General features: G+C 44.9%; 2 protein-coding genes across 6 annotated transcripts in view; one reads left to right on the top strand and one right to left on the bottom strand.

Moving 5' to 3' along the window:
• Nucleotides 1–6334, bottom strand: part of Chek2 (checkpoint kinase 2) — a 37369-nt gene extending 31035 nt beyond the window's left edge. Inside the window, exons 1-2 of the mRNA XM_052754913.1 lie at nucleotides 6207–6334; nucleotides 4540–4877 (exon numbers count right to left, since the gene is read on the bottom strand). Coding sequence (XP_052610873.1) covers nucleotides 4540–4870 — 331 coding nt within the window. The 5' untranslated portion in view covers nucleotides 4871–4877; nucleotides 6207–6334. The remainder of the gene's footprint in view (nucleotides 1–4539; nucleotides 4878–6206) is intronic.
• Nucleotides 6335–6467: 133 nt separating this feature from the next.
• Nucleotides 6468–19967, top strand: Hscb (HscB mitochondrial iron-sulfur cluster cochaperone). 5 transcript variants are annotated; one of them, XM_052754910.1, is made up of 6 exons: nucleotides 6468–6569; nucleotides 9141–9237; nucleotides 9574–9663; nucleotides 10717–10861; nucleotides 16606–16653; nucleotides 19833–19967. In XM_052754910.1, the coding sequence occupies exons 2-6, from the start codon at nucleotides 9166–9168 to the stop codon at nucleotides 19922–19924; spliced, it is 447 nt and encodes a 148-aa protein (XP_052610870.1). In that variant the 5' UTR covers nucleotides 6468–6569; nucleotides 9141–9165; the 3' UTR covers nucleotides 19925–19967. The 5 variants fall into 5 exon arrangements, with proteins under 5 accessions (XP_052610870.1, XP_052610868.1, XP_052610869.1 ...); XM_052754908.1 differs by having other exon boundaries at nucleotides 6478–6763; XM_052754909.1 differs by having other exon boundaries at nucleotides 6478–6763; nucleotides 10717–10868.
• The last annotated feature ends 254 nt before the right edge of the window (nucleotides 19968–20221 follow it).

The raw sequence follows: 20221 nt of genomic DNA, 5'->3' as shown, positions 1-20221 counted from the left end.
ATACCCACGTGACCCCAGCATTTGGGAGGCTCCCAGGAGCCGGAAAGCTCAAGGCCACTCTTACCTACACAGAATGAAGACGCTGTCAAAAAAGAAGCATGTAATTGAAGGCAATCAAAGGTATAGATTTGATGACCAAATTTTTCTAAGATTAAAAATTGGGGAACACGGCCGGGCGGTGGTGCGGCACACCTTTAATCCCAGCACTCGGGAGGCAGAGGCAGGCGGATCTCTGTGAGTTCAAGGCCAGCCTGGTCTACAGAGTAAGTTCCAGGACAGGCTCCAAAACTACACAGAGAAACCCTGTCCCCACCCCCACCCCCACAAAAAGGCATAGGATCGGAAAAGGGAAGTGAAATGACAGGATATTCTTTTTTTTGTTGTTTTTTTTTGTTGTTGTTGTTTTGTTTTTCGAGACAGGGTCTCTCTGTGTAGCTTTGCGCCTTTCCTGGAACTCACTTGGTAGTCCAGGCTGGCCTCGAACTCACAGAGATCCGCCTGGCTCTGCCTCCCAAGTGCTGGGATTAAAGGCATGCGCCACCACCCGCCCGGCAGGATATTCTAATATATATATAAAGAGGTAAAACAATAGGTTGTTCCCTTTTCTTAATGATTTTTATTATTTTACTTTATAGGCATGGGTGCTTCGCCTGTGTGTATGTCTGTGTGAGGATGTCAGACTCCCAGAACTGGAGTGACAGGCAGTTCCAAGCTGCCATCTGGGTGCTGGGAATTAAATCCAGGTCCTCTGGCAAGAGCAACCAGTGCTCTTCACCACTGAACCATCCCTCCAGCCCCCAACCATAGGTTGTTCTAAAGATGAAACAACTCCATACCGTAAGGAAGAGCCTTAAGACAGAAAGTAAACAACTCAAAATAACTTCTGACCCTAAGTCCTTCTCTCCCCAAGAGACAAGACAAGCTGCAAAGACTCTTAGACCAGCCACGCTGCCCAGACCAACTGAGCCACTGGGATAGGACACCCTCCAACCTGCTGAGCCGCCTGCAGGCTGTGCAGTGTGCTCCAGGTTCCCAGCGTTGTGAGCTGTCACCCGTGCTGGGGTGGACCTTTGGTGATGCAGCTGTCTGTAAGTCATTTCTGCTCCTCTAAGTGACCTCTCACCCAATAAAACTCATCAGTTCACCCAGTTGGACTTTAGTGCTGTCCGTACGTTGTTCTAGTTCTGGGGTGAGCAAACATTTGCACACTTCTCCCCAGGAATAGTATTACACAATACTCCAACTACCTGAATGGCTCACTTCCTCTCTCCTTTTGTATTTGGACTCAAACAGAAGCCCAAAGGTGAGTCTGGACTTACATCTTCCCCTAAGCCTTCCATATAAGCAGATCCCCATTTCACTATCTTATCTAGTACCATAATAATGCCCCGTTCTGTTACTCTACAAAGATGGGCCCTTATTTTAATTCTGTATCGACTGTCTCCTTGATTAGACCTTGAAGTCCGTAAGGACAGCTGGGAGTATCTTGTTCAAGAGTGCAGCTCCAAGCCTGGCATGATAGTACACACCTTTAATCCCAGCACTAAGGAGGCAAAGGCAGGCAGGCAGATTTCTGTGCGTTCAAGGTCAGCCTGATCTAGATAGTGAGTTCTAGGACAACCAGGGCTATGAAGACTGTCTCAAAAAAAAAAAAAAAATGGCAGAACTAAGTGTTGGTATTTATTATAGGCATCCCTGATTATGCACCACCACCCCCAAAATCATTATATTTTAGCCAGTGGTGGCACATGCCTTTAATCCTAGCACTCGAAAGGCAGAAGCACATAGATCTCTGTGAGTTCCAGGCCAGCCTGGTCTATAGAACTAGTTCCGGGAGAGCCAAGGCTATACAGAGAAACATTGTCTCAAAAAATAAAAAATAAAAGACAAAGAAAGACAAAAAGGAAAAAAGACAAGAGATATGCTTTAAGAACAAGAAATAAAAGAAGGAAAGAAGGGGAGAGAAGAGAAAGAAGGAGAGAAAAAAGGAACAGTCTCAATTCATTCTATGAGGCCAGTTAAACCCTAATGACAAAACCAGACAAAGAGAAGACAAGCTACAAACCAATATCCCTTATAAATGCAGATTCAAGATTGCTCAAAATATATCAGCAAGGTGTAGTGGTGATGTCTATGGCCCACACTTGTAATCCCAGCATTCAGGAGCCTGAGGCAGAACCGCTATGAGTTCAAGGCTAGAGTAGGGTACTTAGTGAGTTCCAAGCTAGGACAGGCTACAACCTAAGGCTCTGTTCCCCAAATAAACAAAGTCAGGTGGAGCAGTAATTCCATCACTCGAGAGGTAGAGGCAGGAGGTTCAGGGGTTGACGGTCAGCCTAACGTACATAGCAAGTTCAAGGTCAGCCTGGGTTCCATCAAACAAACAAGGGAATAAGACTTGTATATTGAAATGTATAAACCACTGTACAAAGAAACTAAAGATTAAATTCATAGATCAAAGACAACATGGCTATTAATTGTTCGTTCTTGCTGGGCATACTGACACAACTATAATCTTTGCATTCAGGAGGCTGAGACAAGAGGACGATGAGCCAGCCTGGCTACAGGTGGAATACTGAAATGGTCAACCTTGATTGTCAACCTGACTGAATCTGAAAACAACTAAGAGACAGACCTCTGCGTGGATCTATGAAGAATTAACTAAAGGAGAGAAACTTACTCCAGAGTAGGCGGCACCTTCTGTGAGCCAAGACAGAAAAGGTCCAAGGGAGCCGGGCAGTAGTGGCACACACCTGTAATCCTAGCATTGAGGAGGCAGAGCCAGGCGGATCTCTCTGAGTTTGAGGCCAGCCTGGTCTACAGAGTGAGTTCCAGGATAGGCGGGACTACACAGAGAAACCCTGTCTCGAAGGAAAAGAAAGGAAACGTCCAAGGGAAAAGCAGTATTGCTTGCTTGCCGTCACTTCTTGCTGATACCTGCATTCTATCCCATTATGTCTGGCTACCACCTTTTGTTGCTTCTTTGCCCTCCAAACAGACTGAAGATCAGCATCTCTCTAGGAACCCTCCAGGCTGTCAGTACCAAATCGTGACTGTTAAGACATCCAGCCTTGCAGACCGAGCAGCTACTAGGCTCTCAGTCTCTGCATCATGTAGAGAACTATTAATGGACTATCTAGACCATATTGTGTAAGCCAATTTAATAAATCCCCTTGTAATTTTTTGTTATTGTTGTTGGGGGTGATGTTTTGTTTTGTTTTTTTCAAGACAGGGCTTTTCTGTGTAGCCCTGGCTATCCTGGAACTCAATCTATAAGACCAGGCTGGCCTTGAACTTAGAGCTCTGCCTGCCTCTGCTTCTGGGCACCACCACTGCCTGGCTAATCCAGCTCTTTTGAGGTGGGAAGATCCACCTTTGATCTGGACCACACCTTCTGCTGCTAACCTATATAAAGGACACGAAAGAAGTAAGCTTGCTCTCTCTTTCCTGCTTGCTCTCACTCTATTAGCAAGTCCATTCCTTCACTGGCATTAAAGCCTACCTCAACAGTATCTTGGTGTACACTGAAGACCAGCTGAGACATCCAGCTCTACAGGCTGAACAACTGCTAGATTCCTGGACCTCCCATGGGTAGCCATTGTTGGACTAGCTGGACCACACACAGCCTGTAAGCCACTCTAGAGAACCCTGAATAACACAAGTATCTTTCAGAAATAGCTCTGGATCAACTGGATCTCTACATACAAATGTATAAATTTGAACCAGGTATAGTTAGTATGTGTAATCCCAGCTACTCAGTAGACTGAGACAAGAAGCTCAATGCCAGTTCAAGGCCATGAGGAACTACATAGTAAATTGCAAGCCAGCCTGGGCTGCAGAATTCCTTGTCTCAAAACAAGTGAGTAGAGCCTGGTGATGTATGGCTATAATGCCAGCACGTGGGAAACAGAGACAGGAAGATCAAGAGTTCAAAGCCAGGCTCAGCTACATAGTGAGTTCAAGGCCAACCCAGGCTACATGAGGCCTTTTTTCTGAAAAAAAATAAAAATTTGAGGCCAGCCTATGAAATTTAGAAAGATTCTTTTCTTTTTGGTTTTGTTTTGGTTTTCGAGACAGGGTTTCTCTGTGTAGCTTTGAAGCCTGTCCTGGAACTCGCTTTGGAGACCAGGCTGGCCTCGAACTCACAGAGATCCGCCTGCCTCTGCCTCCTGAGTGCTGGGATTAAAGGCGTGCACCACCACCGCCCGGCCACAAGATTCTATTTGGAAAAAAAAAAAAAAATGAGGTAGCTAGGGATAAGACTACAGATGTAGCTCAGTGTAAGAGCTCTCTACCATGCATAAGGCCTAAGTCTAATCCTCAGCATGAAGATCAACCAGGAGGAGAAATAATAACATGAGCACATGGTAGGTAACAACAACCCACGCACTCCACCACAGCCTCTATTTTTTTTTTTAACTTTTTAAATTTTTTCACCTCTAATTGGTTACAGGGGCCCTGAGAGTTCTTTCGCAACAACCTATCCACCTTCTCTAGTTCTCTAAACAATATACTATACTATAGCACAAAATGCCTTACCCAGATTGGAGAATCCATCCTGAAGGGACCATAACCGAGCCCACGGGACAGGACCAGGCTCCTCAGGTTCTTGGTCCTCAGGAATAGAACAGAGCTCCTGAGTGGACACCGTCTCTAAAGAGCTCAGCGTCCCAGAGCTGGAATGAGAGGACTGGCTGGAGGATGGCACTGTGCTGTTGGAGGAACTGGATGTGCCTTGAGACTGTGAAGAGAGGTCGTGCAGCTGAGACAAAGTGCCTTGGGACTGGGTGAAGCCGCCTTGGGACTGCGAACAGGCACCACTGCTGTGGGCCTTCGAGGAAGTGCTGCCGTGTGGCTGCTGGCTCTTCATATCCGACCTCAAAAACAAGAGCCCAACCATAAGGTGAGATTCAAGGAACAAGGCTTAAAATTCAAGAGTGAAGAACGGCTGCAGCGATGACTCAGCAGGAAAGAACACATACTACTCTTGTGCCCAGCACCCATGTCTGGCAGCTCAAGATTGCCTGTAACTCCAACTCCAGTGGATCTGAAGTCCTTCTTGGCCTCTGCAATCACCTGCTCTCGCATGTGCACACTCCCACACACCACATAACGTAATTAAAAATAAAATAAATCTTTACCCACAGGTAAGTGAGGAATGTGGATATCATTCAATGGTAGATGGTAGATCACTTACCGAACAAATGCAAAGTCCCAGGTTCCATGCCCAGTAGCACCAAACATACAAAGTGAAGAATGGGTATGCTAAGGGGCTGGAGAGACATTGCAGCGGTTAAGAAGAGCACTTGTCGCCGGGCCGTAGTGGCACAAGCCTTTAATCCCAGCACTCGGGAGGCAGAGCCAGGCGGATCTCTGTGAGTTCGAGGCTAGCCTGGGCTACAGAGCGAGATCCAGGACAGGCACCAAAACTACACAGAGAAACCCTGTCTCTAAAAAAAACAAAAAACCAAGAAGAGCACATGTTGCTCTCTTGAGTTCAGTTCCCAGCACCCACATCCAGGAGCACACAAATACTTGTAACTTCAGCTTTTGGAGAATACAATGCCCTCTGCTGGCCTCCATGCGCACTGCACATGACTTTAAAACAAAAAATTTTAAAGGAATAGGCATATTCACCTAAGAAAGGCAGGACCACTGATAAGTGAAAAGTGACCATAGCAAAATTCCAGGATTACGAATAGAATGTATCGGCCATTTACACAGCGCTATACCGCCTTTCCTTCATGCACAGAAGCTGAGAGTGGCTGGCTGCCTCCTATCCACTCCTTGCCACCCTACCCCACATATTTACTTAGTACCCTCTCCAGTTCCTGCAGAGCCTAGCAGCTCTAAGACTGAGTTCTCGGTAACATTTGGGAAGAATGAATCAAGGGTCTGGCATGATCACTAACATTCATAATACTCACTACGAAACTATTTCGCTCTGGCATTGAAGAGCCCAACTCTGTGCCTTCCTACCCATGTGTCCAGACCTGTTTCTGCTTGTTAAGTTACGGAAAGAGAATTTCCCCTCGAAGAGCATTTAAAAAAGGAAGAGTTGCCTGCACACAGCGCCGCCCCCTCGCACACACAACTAAGCAGACAAAGCGGAAGCTGCGGAGGGCCCCCTTGCATGAGACCCTGAGAGAACGCGTTTCGAATCCTCAAACACTCAAAAAAAAAAAAAAATTCCCGCTAAGACTCACCGCGAAAGAACACCTGGAGCCACAAACACCCTACCGCCGCAGCCAGTGGTGTGGCGCTAAATCTACCCATACAAACTCCACCCTCGGCCAATCAAAACGCCTTCCTCCTCGGCAGGACCAATAAGAAGGCACAAATGGTGGCTGCAACACGTAGCCTCAAGGCTTCCTGGGAGTTGGAGTTTAGGATGCAGAACGGGACTCCGCATCCTGGTTTCCCGCGGCTGATCCCGCCTCCTCGGCTCCTTAGCCAATCAGCAGCGAGTCACTCTTGATTCCTTTCCCTCGGGTCCGGCGACCCAGGCCAGGCAGGCGGCTGTCCGGATGTGGGGCTGCAGGGCCCGGGATTTGCTTTGCTTGTGGGAGGTGCGACTGGCTGGGTTCCTGGGAAGGAGACTGCTGAGCAGCAATGCTGCCTCGGGGAAGAGCAATGCGCGGCAGTGCTGGAACTGCGGCGGCAGCGCCGCGGGTGTGGAGAGTGGGGATGGGTTCTTCTGCGAACACTGCCGCGCCTTGCAGCCTCCTGACCCGACTCGGGACTACTTCAGCCTCATGAATTGGTACGCGCGGAGTGATGGGAGGGCGATCCCGAGAAGTTCGGTTGGCCGAGATGTTAGTAAAATTAAACAAGTGTTACCCTAGCGATCTTCACTTGGGTCAGCGCCGGCGGGCCTGTAATTTCCAGCCAGCTGGGAGACTGAGACAAGAAGACCACAGTTCAAGGCCAGTTTAGGCAACTTACCCAGACTGATTCAAAACAAGTTTAAAAAAAAAAAAAAAAAAAAAAAGATAAGTCTATAGGTCATTTGTATAATGTAGTACCTGCTGAAATTTTAGGAGTTTGCCTGAGAGGAAGAGGGAATCAAGTTACAGACTGGAAAGAAGTTGAGGATGGAGGCGGGGAACTAAAGGAAATAGAGGAGTGAACTTGCGGATGCCTCTAAGTTCATGGGAAGTGGAGGCCAGAAGTTCAGGAATTCAGAACTAGCCTCTGCTTTGACAAAGGCCCTGTTTTTAAACATCGGCAACAACACCAAAAGGAAACGGCACAAAGTTACAGTTTAGGGGGGTTTGAGGGGCGGGACTCCTGGAAAGGGGAAGTCCAGAGGTTGAACACTGAAGGGAGCAGAAAGGAGTGTTTGTTTTGTTTTGTTTTGTTTTTTTAAAAACATAGCCTCACCTTGTAGTCCTTCCCGGCCTAGAACTCACACACATTCACCTGCCTCTACCTCCCCATTGCTGGAATTAAAAGCATGCTGGACTAAGATAGGATCCCCAGTTGGAGCCCAACCACAAAAACAGGACACATCTTATCTCAAATATATAAATATTTTAAAGGAGAAAGTAAAAATAAAACAAGCCAGGTGAGTGTACTGTTCGGTGGTGGTGACCTTTAACCCCAGCACTCAGGAAGCAGAGGCAGGTGGATCTCTGTGAGTTCCAGCCAACCTGGTCTACAGAGCCGAGATCCAGGACAGCCAGAGCTACACAGAGAAATTGCTCAAAAAATAAAATAAACCAAGTGTGGTGGCATATGTCTGGAATCCCAGTATTCCGGGATGAAAGGAGAAAGGTCACAAGTTGGAGCCCTGTTTGAAAAATCAAAATTTTAATTCAGGCTCAAGGTTTGAGGGAGAGAGGCCAAGAAATGTTTGGCATGGTTTGTTTCCTCCTGCCTTTTCTTCTGGAGACTGGTACGGAAGTGTGAGCAGAGCTGAACTAATAAAGATTAGATTAAAGTGGGAGGGCCGTGTGTGGTCCACACCTGTGATCCCAGCCCTCCAGCCAGAAGCAAGAGAATCAATCCTACAGTCTGGGCTACACAGAGTCACAGTCTGACTCCCCCCAACATCACCTCTCCCCCCAAAAAGAAAGTAAAGTAAGTGCTTAATCCTTGCTTTGGCTCAGTGATACAACACTCCCTTTGCATTAGCAAGAATCTGAGTTCGAATTCCAATACTATGCTTTAAACAAAAAAAAAAGACCTGCTTCTAGATATTAATGGCTCAGTGTGGTAGCCTCTACCTATAATTCCAACTACTCAGGAAGCTGAAGAAGAAGGATCAAAATTTTCAACCCTGAGCAACACTCAACCTTTTTTTTTTTTTTAATTCAGGTGGTAAACTGGATTTATTGTCATACGTTTATAATCCTAGCACTTGAAGGGAAAAGGTGGGAAGATCCAGAGTTGTACGTTTCTCTTAGCTATTATAGCAAGTTTGAGGCCAGCCTGAGATACACAAGCTCTTTTTTTTTTTTTTTTTTTTTTTTTTTTTTTTTTTAATGTCAAGGCTCTAGGCCTGGTAACAGACCTGTAATCAGAGTGATCAGGGAGATGAAAGTAGGCTTTTTGGAAGACCTGCCTGAACTATAGAGTGACTTCAAAGTCAACTTGGGTACCTTAGTTAAGAAACTCTGTCTCAAAATAAAAAGTAAAAAGAGGTTTGGTGGGTGAAGGAGGGAAGGGAGTGACTTGGTGCTGAAGTCCTTGCCCAGCATGCAGGAGACCCTAGATCCAGTTTTTAACTGGGGAGTGGGGGGGGGGGGGCAATCAAGGGACATGCAGGTTGGGCAAGTGCTCTAAACTCTGGGACACATTTTCATCAGTCACTGAGTACTTACAATGGACCACACTAACCTTATCCCTTAATTTGTCAAGCTATTAATCTTCCAGTCACTTCAGGGTCTCTGCACTTACGTATTTCCATTCATGTCCCTTTTCTGATCTTTGGTCATTTGGTAGTAGCACCATTCAAGTTTCTTAAATGTCATACCTACGTTACCTATTCTGTTCCTGTTCTATTTTCCTTCATTACAGCTACCACGTCTTAAAAAATAACCTTTGTTTATGTTTATTACGTCTTCACCAAGAGCAGAACCAGACCACAGTAAACAACTCTAAATACTGTGCATGAATAACATCTAGTTTCTTTCCAGCCACCGATCCTTCAGGGTTGACGTCATGAAGCTTCAGCACAGGTACCAGCAACTACAACGTCTCGTCCACCCAGATTTCTTCAGCCAAAAGTCTCAGGTATTCACTGACCACCACTAAAATTCCCCATATATGTGTGCAACTGGGTGGGTGGCGGTGTTGATCTGGAAAGAGTTGAGCTGCTAGCTCCACCCTGTGGCAGATGCCTGCCCCTAGACAGCCAGGGCCCAGAGATGTCATTTCTTCACAGCTTTTATCTGACTTCCCACATAACTGAAAACCCATCCGTTGAAAATACAGACTACTCATCCAATGGCAGGTTCAAATTTCGGCTATACTCTTTAAATCCCTGCCCAATCACTGTATTATAGAAGTTTGGGAATCAAAGAGGACTGGTTCTTGTGGTAATAAAACTCTTTTTATCTCTGTGAACAGACTGAGAAACTCTTCTCAGAGAAGCATTCGACCCTGGTGAATGATGCCTATAAGACTCTTCAGGCTCCCCTGAGCAGGGGACTATACCTTGTAAGGTGATTTCCCAACCCATCTGTAAGTGACTTCCTCTGTATGAGACCTGGCCTAGTCCAGGAGGCTGATAATATTTAGCCTCAAAAGTACTACAGAAGAGAAAAGAAAAAGACTCTCTATACAAGTATAATTTTTGTAGTATTCTTTGTAAATCTATTTTGCTGGTTTCTGTTTCTTTTGAGACAGAATCTCACTGTCTAGCTCAGGCTGGCTTTAGGTTACTAATTCTCTTGCTTCACCTCACCCTTCTAGCTCCTTTGTACTTTTTTTTCTTCACTACTGGGCATTGAACCTATGCCTCATGCTAACTAAGTAAGTTCTCTGCCACCGAGTCATGGCTCCTGTCTGATAATTACTGGGTTTTTCTTTGGTTTGTTGGGGGAGGGGGAGCTGTGGTTTTTTTGTTGTTGTTGGTTGGGTTTTGAGTTTTTTTTTGTCGGGGGTTGGTTTTGGTTTTGGTTTTCTTTTTGGGTTGTTTTTTGTTTGTTTGTTTGTTTGTTTTGGGCAGCGGCGCCAGGGGTGCTTTGTTTTGAATCCACTGAACTGTATCCCCAGCTACCTTGTTACTTTTTGAAACAGGGTCTCACTCAGCTGCCCAGGCTGCACTTGACTTGTGATCTCTCTGCCTTGGCTTCTTGGGATACAACTGCACCACCAGGCCTGGATCCTTTTGTATATCTTAACTTCCCGGTTGCAGTGCTTTAACTATTTTATATAAATCTGATGATGGGATTACTTGGGGAGTTTTTTGCAAGAACATCTAGGCAATTTTAGAATTGAATAGAATGTTTAAAAACATTTTAACATCTGAGTAGAGGAGTGAGTGAGGTCCTGTACCAGCACGCTTATCTCAGTCCATACTTTCTTTATTACCAGGAAAGCTCAAGTTTTCCAGGCTGGACATGTGACTCAGTGGTAGAGTGCTTATTTAGCCTGTACTAAGCTCTGGGCTCCCTCTCCAAGCAGTGTTCACATTTTCTCCCATGAGCATCAGTGTATTCTAAACATGACCCTGATCTGTTTCATTTTCCTTGTTCTTCTCCCTAATAGCTAAAGCTCCAAGGAATAGAAATCCCCGAAGGGACCGATTTTGACACAGATGGTCGGTTCCTTGTGGAAATAATGGAAATCAATGAGAAACTTGCAGAGGCTCAAAGTGAGGCTGCCATGGAAGAGATAGAGTCCACAGTCAGAGGTAATAGGTGAGATTCTCACAAGTATCCTTCATTATTCTTAAGAGCACATGACTAGGTTACAGGAAAAATGGGTCGAAAAACATTGTTTGGCCCTCATCGTCATCCAGGGAGTTCTTTGTTTTCCGGTCATCTCTAGTGAGGAAAATGAGCCTCAGACGTTGGCAGAAATGCCTCCAATCACACAGAGATCGGTAGCCCAGCCAGCACTGAAACCCTGACCTTCTGGTCCCACCTGCTTTATTTTTCATTTCATTCCATAGTGTATCAATCAAGGTTCTCTAGAAAACCAATAGAGTATAGGTCTATTTATTTCATAAAATTGGCCCAAATGTGTGTGTGGAGGCTAGCCCAGAAACTGCAGGCAAGACCTGGGACAGTGAGGTGTTTGTGTGCACATCCGAGAGGACTCGATTTCAGTCCCCACAATTCCCACAAGTCGTCTCTGACTTCACACAGATGCTGTGGTGCGCTCGCTCGCTCTCTCTCACGCTCTCGCGCTCTCTCTCTCTCTCTCTCTCTCACACACACACACACACACACACACACACACACACACACACACTCACTAAGTAAATAATAATTTTTAAAATAAAAAAAGGTGAATGGTGCCTGAAGAATAACACACAGATGACTTCCAGCCTTGACATACTTTTGAGCACACATACACACTGATGCATGTGCACCTGCAAACACACCTTGCATTCACACACACACACACACACACACACACACACACACACACAATCTGTAGGGCAGGACATCAGGCTAAAAACTCAGGTTGGATTTTTATGTCACAGTCCTGAATATGTTTTGTGTGGGCGCTAGGTCTAAACCAAGGACTTACACCTGCTAAGTAAGTGCTCAACCACTGAGCATACCCACCCTCTATGTTACAGGATTTGTTATGTTTTTGTTTGTTTTCCTTCTAGAGAGGCTCATGTGTCCTAGGTTGGCCTTAAACTCACTTTGAAACTTAGGATGACTTTGAACTGATTCTCTTGCCTCCACCCCTCACTGCTGCAATTACAGGTGTATCACTCTGCTCTTCTGTGTTACAGCATTCAAGCAGAATTCCTTTCTTTGAATCCCTCTTTTTTGCACATAATGACCTTACTTAATTGAATGAGACCCTCTCACAATGTTGAGGGTTATCATAGTTAGGGTTTCTATTGCTGTAATAAAACACCATGACCAAAAGCAACTTGGAGAGGAAAAAGTTTATAGTTTATTGAAATTAATACTGATACTTCAGAGTAACAGTCCGTCACTGAGGGAGGTCAGGCCAGGAACCAGAAAGTAGGAACTGAAGCAGAAGCCATATAGAAATACTGCTAACTGGCTTGCTCCCTCTGGCTTGCTCAACTTGATTTCCTTTTATTTATTTATTTTACATCCCCACCAAAGCCTCTCCTCCCTCTCCCTCCTTCCATCTCCCCTCTGCCCCAACTTCAATCCACTCCTCCTGTATTTGCTCAGAAAGGGTCGGGCCTCCCATGGGCATCAGCAAGGCATGGCACATCAAGCTGCCATAAGACCAAGCACCTCCCCCTGTATTCAGACTGGACCCCACCTGCCCAGGGATGCCACCACCCACAATGGGCTAGGCCCTCCCACATCAGTCATTAATCAGAAAAATACTCTGGGGCTGGAGAAATGGCTCAACAATTAAGAGCACTAACTGCTTTTTCCAGAGATTCAGTTCCCAGCCCCCGCATGGCAACTCATAACTGTCTATAACTCCAGTTCCAGGCAATGTGACACCCTCACACAGACACATACAGGCAAAACACCAATGCACATAAAATAAAAATAAATCATCTCTAAAAAGGAAAATGCCCTACAGGCTTGCCTACAGCCCAGTATTACTGAAGCATTTTCTCAGTTGAGGTTCCCTCCTCTCAAATGACTCTTAACTTGTGTCAAATTGACATAAGACTTGCCAGCACAGGGGTGAACTTTACACTCAACTGACTATAAATGTTACCGCAGCCACAATCATATCTTCATCAGTAACAAGGGGGAATCACAGCCTGGCCAGGTTGCCGTATAAAATTGACCATTTCAGGCCAGGCGGTGGTGCCGAACGCCTTTGATCCCAGCACTCGGGAGGCAGAGGCAGGAGAATCTCTGTAAGGTCTAGGTCAGCCTGGTCTACAGAGCAAGTTCCAGGACAGGCTTCAAAGCTTCACTGAGAGACCCTGTCTCGGGGGGAAAACATGACCATTTTGTGCAGAAAAGGCTCCAAGATTCTCATGTAGGTATAAACTTTAAGTACTTAAACAAAAATTGCCAGGCAGTGGTGGCACACGCCTTTAATCCCAGCACTCAGAGACAGAGGCAGGCGAATCTTTATCAGTTCAAGGCCAGCCTGGTCTACAGAGTGAGTTCTAGGACAGCCAAGGCTACACAGAGAAACCTTGTCTATACATACATACATACATACATACATACATACATATATTTACAGTATGCCTATTGTGGATCAAGCACTATGTGTGCCTGGGCATATATCAAGTAAAAAAAAAAAACTTATATATTCCAACCCAGTATGTCCAAATAGAATGTGTAAGTTTTACCTGTCTGCCCCCACCAAAGGATATATATGAGCCTTTCCCCGTTCCCTCTCTGAATTCATTCATGATTCCTGCAGCTGAACAAAGGTAGACACTGAGTTGTCTTTAACAAGCTTATGCTAGATGCAATTGTACACGCCTGTAATCCCAGCTCTTGGAAGATGGAGACAAAAGAATCAGGAGTTCAAGGCTGGCCTCACCTACATAGCAGTTTCCAGGAAAACCTGGGCTATATGTGAGCCTTGTCTCAAAAAGAAAATGGTTAAAACGTCCTCGGCTGTGCACTCCCAGTCAGTACATTGGCAAGTCTAAAGAATGGACCTAGGGTGGGCTGGAGAGATGGCTCGGCAGGTAAGAACATTGGCTGCTCTTGGAGAGGACCAGGTTCAGTACCCAGCACCCACAGTGGCTAACAGCCATCCTTTACTGGCGTTATAGATGCCATTTTCTGGCCTCCATGGATTCTGGAACACATGTGTGATGCACTCATACAGGCACACAAACATACACATAAAGAAGTAAAGAAAGAAAGCAATATTTTCTTAAAAGGATAGACCTAAAGCCGGCAGGATTGCTCAGTGGTTAAGGTGCTTGCTACCAAGTCTGACAACCTGAGTTTGATTCCCCCGGAATCACATGGTCTTCTGATCTCCACATTCATACCATGGCATGCACACATCCCTCTTGCTACAAACACATGTAAATGAATGTAATTTTTATTTAAAAAAAAAATAGACCTAAACATGTCTCAGCTCCATCTACCAATCTCTTCACTACCAGCAATCTCTTCCTCTCACTTCTAACCAACCACAGCAGCTGCAGACTCTGTGGTTGTCTGTACCTGGAAGCCTACCTAGAATATATCTGTCCTGTCACGATGGGGTGGTTTTGAAACCTAAGTCTCCTCTCTGTTCAAAGCCTTGTCTAAAAACTTTTAAATGGATTTTCCCTGCTTTGGGTTTGAAACCAAACATTTCAACATAGCTGACAAGGCCCTGCATGCTGTACCCTCTGCTTCTCATTTTACCATCTCACTGTAGACACATTGGCAGTTTCCAGTTCCTCATCACTCACAGGCACCCTTCTACCCCAGGCCTTCGTGAGCGCTATTGATGCGGCCTGAAACTCTCCTCTTTCTCATCCCATCCATATTCACTCCTCTCCCCGATCTGGGAGCACTCATCACTTCTCATGAAGCCTCCTTTGGTCTTGCTGTCTCTGCCCTTGGCCACTCCGATCACTTTACTGCTGTCTGGAAGGTCAGCAGTGTGGACCTCCCAGACTTGCTCTCTGCAGAAGCATAACTTGTGTCTGCTCTCTGCTTCCCTCTCAGAAAAGCACCCGCAGCATGGCAGGGACTTGGCTAATGGCTGTTAAATAAGTTACAGCAGTAAATAGAAGTGCTGAGCAGCCTGTCAGATGGAGACAACCACAGCGTTAGGGCTGGTGGTCCAGAGCGGAGAGACTCGGGAGCGTGCAAGCAGAAGTGGGCTACACTCCTCCCGAGGCTTCAGGCATCATCTGGGCTGGAGTTTCATCACATAAAGCTCCAGAGTGAGGATCGGTCTCAGTACTACTGTTGATTTTCTGTGTGACCCTAAAACATTGGCTTCAGGTATCTGAGCCTCAGTTCCTTCAGCTGTAAAATAGAGAGCCTAGATCAGTTTCAGTAAGGAGATACAGACAAAGCATGTGAAACACTTCTAGCAACATAGTCGATGCTGGGTTTGTATGGATAACTTACTGTCCTTTAGATCAATTCATAAATTTCTTGCCCTGGGATTCAGTTCCCAGCTCCTGCACTCACCAGCCCTGTGCCTAAGGGAGAATTCCATACCTGTCATTGCCTAGCTTAGAGATACAATTTATTTGAAATGTTTTTTAAAGATTCCAAATAAATATAGTTAGATCTGAAGGCATACTTGTAAAATCCCTCATTTTCTGATGAGCCACTATAGGCAAATGAGGTGGTTGTGCCTGCTCTGCATTTGGCATTTTCCTCTTCTAAGATACAATGTAATGGAAATAATTTCATTAATAATAATTCAAAAATAAAATCATTTTCCTGGACGGCTATATCATTTGCAAGCGGTTGCCTAAAACCCTTGGTAATGAATGGTAATAAATGCCATGATTGTAGGGTGTAGAGATCCCCACAGCACATCCCCGATTCCTGTGGTGGTCGTCTTTCCATCACGGTGACACAACACCTGAAATGAGCGGTTTCTTCTGACTCACAGTTTAGAGGTCCAGCCGTGGTGGATTGGCCCGGTTGCTCCTTGGGGCTGAGGCAGGAATGTAGTGTGGAGGAGGCATCGAACATTATGGCAGCTAGCCAAAAGAGAGAAACAACAGCGCCTGGGTCCCAGGACCCCTTTCCAGGACATGTCTCTAATGTCCTAACCTCCTCCTACGAGGCCCTGCCTCCTGAAGTGTCCACCCACTTCTGTTAGCAAAACCAGTCACCGGCCAAGCTTTTAACATCCAGACCTCTTGAGGGACATCCAGACTATGGGGATCTCTCCCTTTTTTTTTTTTTTTTTCTTGTGTGATTCCATGCCACTTTATAAGCCTTGGCATTTGCCTCCAGACCTTCCTTGTTGAAAATCAAAATGTCCATAGGGCCTGTTAGTACTGCATTTAACAAGAACTGCTAGACAGGTATGGTAGCACATACCTATAATCCCAACAGTCAAGAGGGAGAGACAGGAGAATAGTGAGTTCAATGTTAGCCTGGCCAACACAGTGAAGCCCTGTGTCAAGAATGCAGGGACAGAGTGTGCTCAGTAGCACAGACTTTGCACAGCATGCCTAAGCCCTTGGTCCAGTCCTCAGCAGCACAAGAAGACAAAGTCAGTCAAACCTTGAACCCAGGTCCATCTTGTGTCTGAAGCGGCACGGTCACAAAGTGTTGCCTTCATGTTATAAGTCTGCTTTTTTTCCCCTTTGTTTTTTTGCGGGGTGGGGTGCATTTCAAGACAAGGTTTGTCTGTGTAACAGCTCTAGCTGTCCTGGAACTTACTTTGTAGACCAGGCTGGCCTCGAACTCACAGAGATCCACCTGCCTCTGCCTCCCAAGTGCTGGGATTACAGGCATGCTCCACCACCACCTGACTTTATTGTAAGTTTATTTAAATGGAAAAATTTAAATAATTATTTTCCTTTTTCAGCTAAACAGAAAGAATTTACTGACAGCATAAACAGAGCTTTTGAACAAGGTATTTAATTCCTTCTTAAAAATTCCTATTACATTTATGTAGCATGTATACATTATATGTGTGTGTGGGTATGCATGAAAAGATCAAAGGACTACTTTGAAGAGCAAGTTCCCTTCTACAGTGTGGTCTCCTGGAATCAAACTCATGCTGTGGGGTTCAGCAGCAAGCAAGGGACTTTACCCACTGGGCCATCTCACTGGGCCTTTTAAATTTGATTTATTAACTTTAATTTTTTTTCTTCACTTGAAATTTTTTTATTGGGCTGGAGAGACAGCTCAGAGGTTAAGAGCATTGACTGTTCTTCCAGAGGTCCTGAGTTCAATTCCCATGGTTACATGGCAGCTCACAACCATCTATAATGAGATCTGGTGCCCTCTTCTGGCAGGCAGGCAATCATGCAGACAGAACACTATATACATAATAAATATAAATCTTTTCTTAAATTTCTTAAAATTTATTTTATGTATATAAGTGTTTTGCCTGTAGGTATGTATGTATGAATGTGTGCCATATGTGTGCCTGGTGCTCTGGATTCCCTGGAACTGGAGTTACAGACAGTTGTTGACTACCAGGTGGGTACTGGGAATTGAACCCAGCTCCTCTGCAAGCGCTCTTAACAGCTGAGCCATCTCTCCGGCTCTTTGACTTTTATTAAATGTAATAAATTTTTATTAAATGTAAAACAATGTTTAGAAAACAAACATTGAGGCTTTCTCTCAGGGTTAGAGAGTTTATAGAGAGTCCCCCTCCCTTCAATAAATGTTAGATAATTTCACATTTCTAATAAATTCACATCTCTTATGAAAAAGAAAACTTGGGTGGCAATGAGGGAGAGAGTGACCTGGGAGCAACAAAAGATTGCAGAGAAAGTGGAAATCCAAAACCTGTGAGCCAGCATGCACATAGGGGTTGGCGGTTTTGTTATTGTTTTCTTGTTTTATTTTTCTTCTGTGTGCACTGGTGTTTTGCCTGCATGTATGTCTGTTTGAGGGTGTCACAACTTGGAGTTACAGACAGTTGTGAGCTGCCATCTGGGTGCTGGGAATTAAACCCAAGTCCTCTGGAAGAGCAGTCATCTCTCCAGCGCCCTGTATTTGTTTGTTGAGACAGTATCTCTCTCCATAACCCTGGCTGACTTGGAATTCTCTCTGAAGATCTGCCTGCCTCTGCCTCCTGAGTGCTGGGATTAAAGGCTAGATGGGGCCTTGACAACGGTCTGGTATGGGAGACCGTGGAAAGTTTGCTTCTGTATCTTAATATCCTCTAAGCCAGCAGTTCTCAACCTTCCAAATGCTGCAACCCTTTAATACAGTTCCTCATGTGGTTGTGACTCCCAGCTATAATTTTCTTTTTTTTTTTTTTTCAGTCTGGCCTCAGACTTTCAGAGATCTGCCTGCCTCTACCTCCTGAGTGCTGGGATTAAAGGCATGCGCCACCACCACCCCGCCATGAAATTACTTTCATTGCTACTTCATAACTGTAATTTTTCTACTGTTATGAATCATGATGTGAATATCTGATATTTCCGATGATCTTAGATGACCCCTGTGAAAGGGTCATTTGACCCCCAAGGATCGTTCACACTACTCTAAGCAAACTTATTGGTAGATCCCTATTATTGTTTGTTGTTGTTGTTGTTCTTTTTTACTCTTTTGGCTCTTTGAGGGACCCGCCACCCAGCTCCCAAATAATCACATACAGAGACTTACTCTTCCTTAGGAATGCCCGGCCTTAACTTGGCTTATTTCTAGCCAGCTTTTCTTAATTTAAATTATCCCATCTGTCTTTTGCCTCTGGGCTTTTTTTTTTTTTTTTTTTTAAGATTTATTTATTTATTATGTACACAGAAGAGGGCGCCAGATCTCATTACAGATGGTTGTGAGCCACCATGTGGGTGCTGGGAATTGAACTCAGGATCTCTGGAAGAACAGTCGGTGCTCTTAACCTCTGAGCTATCTCTCCAGCCCGCCTCTGGGCTTTTACCTTACTATATACCTTTCTTTACTTCTCACTCCATGGCTTGCTGTGTAGCTGGGTGGCCAGCTCCTGGAGTCCTCTCCTCCTCTTTCTTGCTCCTAGAGCTCCTCTTCCCAGATTACTCCTTCTGTTTATCCTCTCTGCCTACCAGCCCCACCTATCCCTTCTCCTGCCTCATTATTGGCCGTTCAGTTCTTTATTAGACCAATCAGGTGTTCTAGACAGGCAAAGTAGCACAGCTTCACAAGAGTTAGACAAATACAACATAAAAGAATGCAACACAGCCAGGCAGTAGTGGTACACACCTTTACTCCCAGCGCTTGAGAGGCAGAGGCAGGCGGATTTCTGTGAGTTCAAAGCCAGCCTGGTCTATAAAGCGAGTTCCAGGAGAGCCAGAGCTGTAACACAGAGAAACCCTGTCTTGAAAAGCTTAAAAAAAAAGAAAAGAAAAGAAAAAATGCAATTTTTTGCATTTGCATCATTAAACAAATATTCCACAGCATAAACAAATGTAATACATCTTAAAATAATATTCTACAACAATCCTCCATATTTTCTATACACTAGTTTATCATTTTTTAATTAATTATTTTCTTCAAGGCTATCAACTTGCTTCAGTGGGCAGCAAATACCATCCTGCTGGCGGGTGGGCACCTTTCACTGCACTATCTCCCCAGCCCCCTTATTTACTTATTGTTTTTAACATTTACTGTTCCCAGGGTTGGCTACAAAAGACCTCACTTTAGTGTATATTATACTGATTTGTATTTGTCTAAGTTGGGATTTCTCAACCTTGCTGACATTCTGAGTGAAAAAATATTTTTACTGGGGGAGGTAAGATCATTCACAGCGTATCTGGGGTTTTTTTTGGTTTTTCGAGACAGTATTTCTCTGTGTAGTTTTGGTGCCTGTCCTAGATCTCGCTCTGTAGAGATGGCTGGCCTCGAACTCACAGAAATCCACCTGACTCTGCCTCCTGAGTGCTGGGATTAAAGGTGTGTGCCACCACTGCCCGGCTAGGTCTCACTTCTACTTCTCTGGTTATGGCAGACAAAAGTATTTCTAGACTTTGGCAAATGTTGATATAGGGTGCGCTCACCCTCAATTGAAGCCGTCAGCCTTTGGGCCGTTTGATCTGGCTGCCTGAGATGCCAGAGTTGGTTTTATTGTTGACTGATGTCATTGTCTCTTGTTTATTTCAGGTGATTTTGAAAAAGCCAAGGAAATTCTAATGAAGATGAAATACTTTTCAAACATAGAAGAGAAGATCAAGTTAAGCAAGAGTCCCCTCTAGTTGCTAATTTAAAGTTTTAAAAATAAACTTTCTATGTATTTCTTTTCTGGCTTCTGCTAATTGGAAATAGATCTGGGGGCTGTGGCATAGCTCAAGGTAGAGAACGCTTGCCTAGCACATGGAAAGCCCTGGATTTGATCCTCATCACCACAGAAAGTGAGGGAAAAAGGCAAAGAGAATGGATAGACTTTAGCCATTTATATCATTTCGGTTTAGTTTATGGCTCAGATACTAATGGCTGGCAAAGTGCATAGTGTCAGAACGTGGGCGCTCAGTTATTCATTAGATATGTGAGTC

The sequence above is a fragment of the Peromyscus californicus genome, unplaced genomic scaffold (assembly GCF_007827085.1).
Source record: "Peromyscus californicus insignis strain IS unplaced genomic scaffold, ASM782708v3 Scaffold_2__1_contigs__length_46816999, whole genome shotgun sequence".
In the NCBI taxonomy this organism is placed as follows: Eukaryota; Metazoa; Chordata; class Mammalia; order Rodentia; family Cricetidae; genus Peromyscus; species Peromyscus californicus.
This window is presented reverse-complemented; position numbering and strand designations above follow the sequence as displayed.